At 37.1% G+C, this 4,467-nt stretch overlaps 1 protein-coding gene across 1 annotated transcript; it reads right to left on the reverse strand.

The window, feature by feature from the left end:
* Positions 1 to 240: 240 nt before the first annotated feature.
* LOC113558148 lies at positions 241 to 3,359 on the reverse strand. Its single transcript, XM_026963657.1, has 7 exons — positions 2,768 to 3,359; positions 1,325 to 2,134; positions 1,150 to 1,260; positions 759 to 1,069; positions 566 to 698; positions 334 to 510; positions 241 to 281 (listed from the first exon to the last, which is right to left on the reverse strand). Exons 1-7 carry the CDS (start codon positions 3,357 to 3,359, stop codon positions 241 to 243), a joined length of 2,175 nt encoding a protein of 724 aa, XP_026819458.1.
* Between the last annotated feature and the right edge of the window lie 1,108 nt (positions 3,360 to 4,467).

Genomic DNA, 4,467 nt, shown 5'->3' on the forward strand with positions numbered 1-4,467 from the left:
ATTCAGTAATAACGAAACGTAGGCACACAAGTCTGAAAACAGATCACAAAACGAATGTCTATTCGAACGTTGTTTGTGCGTTAGAAAACGCGCTGACACCCTCCTTATCTCCGTGCGAAACCGATGACTACAGCAAAGTCCGAGTGTGCTTAAGTCGATGATCTCAAATGTCAGTATTTAACCAGCACAATCCGGTTAGTAGATAACTGACAGCATACAGAACATTCATAATCTCACAGATTAGGTAGAGGTAGATAAGTATATGTCAAGAACAGCAAATCCTATACAAAATATGTTAATAAATGTAAAATAGAAAATTTAAAGTATATTTACCAATATATATTGGCTTATCAAATTTGATTATTTTGTTTTCTAGTGCCACCGCGTTCAGGTTTTCGTTATAGTTGGTAGCATGTTTAAATGTCGTCTTATTAATAAGTTTTTGTAATCGTCTCTCACACGACACCAACTCCATCTTCATTTCCTTTCTTTTCGATTGCATAGTCTTCCCTGAAAAAGAAACTGTTGGTAATATAGTTAAATTGGATTAAGTAAAGTAACATACCAAATACCGCATTATTCATTAATTTGAAAAAGTCTTTCTCAAAGTCGTTCTGTGCCTTCTTCCTCATCTCTGTGTTTAAGTTAATGTAATCCGCCAACCATGCAGACTGGCTAAATTCTAAAACTCTATGCACCTATAAATTAAGATATAATGTTAAAAATCTGTTTAAATCTTGTAAAATAAAAATATTTACTTTTTCAACTATTAACCCATTTTCAATTGCCTGCTGTAGGTTCCGGTAATGTATAATATAATTTTTCTTCTGCTGAAACGTTGACATCAATTTTTTCACCTTTGAGCCTGATGGTATACCGTTTTGTGGCAGTAAAGGCAGGTCATTATGTTTATCATGTAAATGTTGTGGGTATGAGACATCAATTTCGTATACTCGCCCTTTGTCTGACGTTGGTGACATCTCACTCAGTCCGTTCAAGTTGGATTCAACCCAATTGAAGTCACCGTATGGCATATACTGACACATAGCCCAGCCATAGAGATTATTACCTGTAAAGTTGAAGTTTGAAAAATTAATAATTAAAAAAAAAAAAAAAAGTAAAATAAAATAAATAAATAAATATATTTACAGTCCTGGTATATCAACCACGATTTCTCCTTAGTTTCGTCATAGTCTGGGGTCTTTATATTATTGGCTTTGGCATGTCTCATGCTTGCCTGCACTAATCCACCACGAATACCTATGAAGAATATACAAGAATATTATTATACACGTATTTTTAAAAATTATATTGATATACTAACCATTCTCATACATTAATAACATATCGTAATCACTCAACAGCTCCAACTTTTTCCCGGTAAACTTCAACATCGCGTCAAAACTTAATCCTGGTGCAGTGAAATAATACGCCGCGTCCAAGTTGTATGTCTTAAGGCACACATCGCAAAAATTTTCAAGGACGTCCGCCAGCAGCAACACGTCGATTTTCAAGTACAGATCACTGTACTCGCCCAACGTCTTGCAACCGAAGTGGTCCCAGACCTCCTTTGCATGCGTGTATTCCTCTTCCTTTATTCCCGACTCGTTTAACGTGCTATAAAAGTCCCTCTTCCTCGGTAGTCTCTCTTCATCCAACCTGCTCCAACTATCTGTGTACTCGTACGGGTACACTCCCTTCCGAGTCACGAGCGACATATCGACTTTATTAAAAACTTTAGCGGTCTCTCTGAAGTTCTCCAGACCTGGTGTTACAAGATTTTTAGCTAGAGTTGATAGTCCTGATGCCATGAATCTAAAAGTGTCTATGAAACGGATTTGGAATTTGCTTGACACATATTTAGAGAATGATATGTATTTTTCCTCAGTGTTTGGTATTACTCTAATAGTCTGGGTGTCATAACCAAGTTCTGTGACTATCAGATGCGCGTCATAGTTGGACAAGTTATGGAAGTAGCACGGTACAAAAACGGGTGTTTGTAGTTTTTGGTTGCATACATTGCAGAGAGCTTGACGGTATTTTCCTGTGAGATGGCAATGGTCAGCTGTCTTACGATATAGTATCTCTGAAGGTGGGGTAAACTCGATTTTGCATAGATTGTAGTGCGTCGCTACTTCATGAACTTGTATGTCGTCTGCGGACATATTTATTGGAATATTCGTTTTCAATAACTTCTCTATCTTTAATGCTATTTCAGACACGGTTTCGACAAAATGTCTCGCCACGTCCTGTCGACTCTCACTTCCTCGATATAATGTTGGTTCCGTTGGTATATCATGTCTCGCTAATAGCTCTATCGGTACGTCATTGCTCGCCTTCACAATGAGTCCATAGCTCATCGCTTCATGTCTGTGCATTATTTTTGTATTTCCCCCCTTCTTCTCATCCGTCTTCATCAGTATAGTTTCGAAATCTGCATATATTACTATAGGATGTCTCTGAGTGTTTCTCCATGCTTCAAATTGCAGGCATTCACCTTCTTTCGGCATCACCGGTAATATTGGCTTATGTGCACCGCATATAAGCTTATGCTGAGTTAACGCCTCAAGCCCATTAAATTTATATTTATATCTTTGATTGTCAAAACTGGTAAAGCACCTTTTGCAAAATACGACACTCGCTTTATGTCCAGTCTTTTGAGAGCGTATAAGGCGTGAAAAATTCGAGATGTAGATGTAATGCGACCCGCTTTCGTCTGCTACCAACAACAGATCAAAGTGGTTGGCTTTCTCCTCATCAACGACACGTAGCGGGTACACCTCGTACGTCGGATATTTACGCGGTGGCTGAAACTTTTTGTCTAACCCATACACATTCACAGAGACAGTCGGGTTATTATATTCGAATTTCTTAACGTCGGATAATGGCGTTGGGAACGATATACCATTGAAATTGTATTTGTCCTCGTGTTGTCTATAATTTTCTCCTATACGGTTTACCGCCGGCCCTGTCACATGCTTGGCTAATACAGCCCACTTGAAGCACTGTTGGTCTACATTCTGAGGATTTATTGTACCCCGTTTTCTATCAATATACGCAGGCAGCGGTATGTATGACGACCCGTCCATCGGTGTGTATTTGTACACGGTCAACAATAGCCCATCTATAGATTCCAGGGTAAACCCGCTTCCTCTGCTAGTATAAGCTTCTTTCTCGGTCAATAATTTTATATAAGCTCTTTCAATAATCTCAGCAATGTTACTTTCCGAAAAAACTTCAACTGCTGATGTTTTAAACGCCCTATTTTCGGACGAATTGGGTACGTTTGATCGGTTATAAGTAGCCTCGAGCTTTAAGCTAAATTTTATTGGATGTTGCTGCACGTGATTTTTCATCATGTCTGACAGAGCCGGTGTAAGAGGACGTAGAAAGTCGGTATAATTTTTAACATTATTGAAATTTTTTGTGAAATACCAGATGATTTTTCGACCCTCTTTACATTTTCGGTGGTATAAATGCTAGACTTTAGCATTAATGTGTACATTCCATAATGTATATCTCAATGACCATCCGGGATATTACAAACAAATTAAGAAGTATGAATACATTTATACGCCCGGCCGTGTTGGCGGAAGTGTGTCGTTTGCTAATGACATGATATGTGTCTATGCTATTAAGTATCAATACATTAAATATACTAATTTGTAATAGATTATTATAGCGAATAACTAATGTCCAGGTGGTGTGTGAATATTTAATTGAATACATATCATTGTCTATTAATGTTTAAATATGATAACTGGTTGTATGCATACGTATATAATAACAATAATACAAGTCGCGCACGTACGCGATCGGGCGTCGGCGGCGGGTAGCGGTGGACTCGGGTTCGAATCCCGGTCCGATGAATAAAATTTTTTAATTATTTTCCTCGCGCGACGGCAGTGTTGATGGCGGCGGCCAATTGATATGGAAGAGCGGGGTAGCGGGGTATATCGTATACGTCACGGATCGGGCGGCGGCTCAGTTAATGAGATGATGAGAATGAGGATGAGGGATGAGGATGAGGCTCCAGAATCCCCTATTACATACTACTAGTGCTTATTGCCACTTGTATGATTTGATTGTTTGATATATGTTGAATTCTATTAGACTTAAATCTGTAAAAAGGACAACAAAAACAAGTGTTATAATCGATCAGTGTACAATTTTAATTGATAATTTATAATTAACATCATACTTTTATTTATCTATTTTATAAATAATATTGTAATCGTGTTAATACTGTTAATACATATAGCCATATAGGTACTTATTATTACACTGCATTATGTTAATATACTAAATACTAGAGCACAAATTTCCTATAAATCTGTAGATTCACCATTGAAGAAAAACTGGAAAAAATACATATTCCGTTTAAAAAATAAAGAAAAATGTAAAAAGTTATAACAAAAAATTAGATAGATAAATATAATAGATATGATTTGACCAATTAATTATTAA

Source organism: Rhopalosiphum maidis, chromosome 3, assembly GCF_003676215.2.
Source record: "Rhopalosiphum maidis isolate BTI-1 chromosome 3, ASM367621v3, whole genome shotgun sequence".
Lineage (NCBI taxonomy): Eukaryota > Metazoa > Arthropoda > Insecta > Hemiptera > Aphididae > Rhopalosiphum > Rhopalosiphum maidis.

Bases quoted from the DNA above. Each gene is read 5' to 3' on its own strand.
- LOC113558148 (XM_026963657.1), bottom strand. From the start codon at position 3,359: ATGATGAAAAATCACGTGCAGCAACATCCAATAAAATTTAGCTTAAAG. The intron at 1,261-1,324 runs GTTAGTATATCA...TATTCTTCATAG, and splicing joins GTTATTAATGTATGAGAATG to GTATTCGTGGTGGATTAGTG. The intron at 699-758 runs GTAAATATTTTT...CTTAATTTATAG, and splicing joins ATGGGTTAATAGTTGAAAAA to GTGCATAGAGTTTTAGAATT.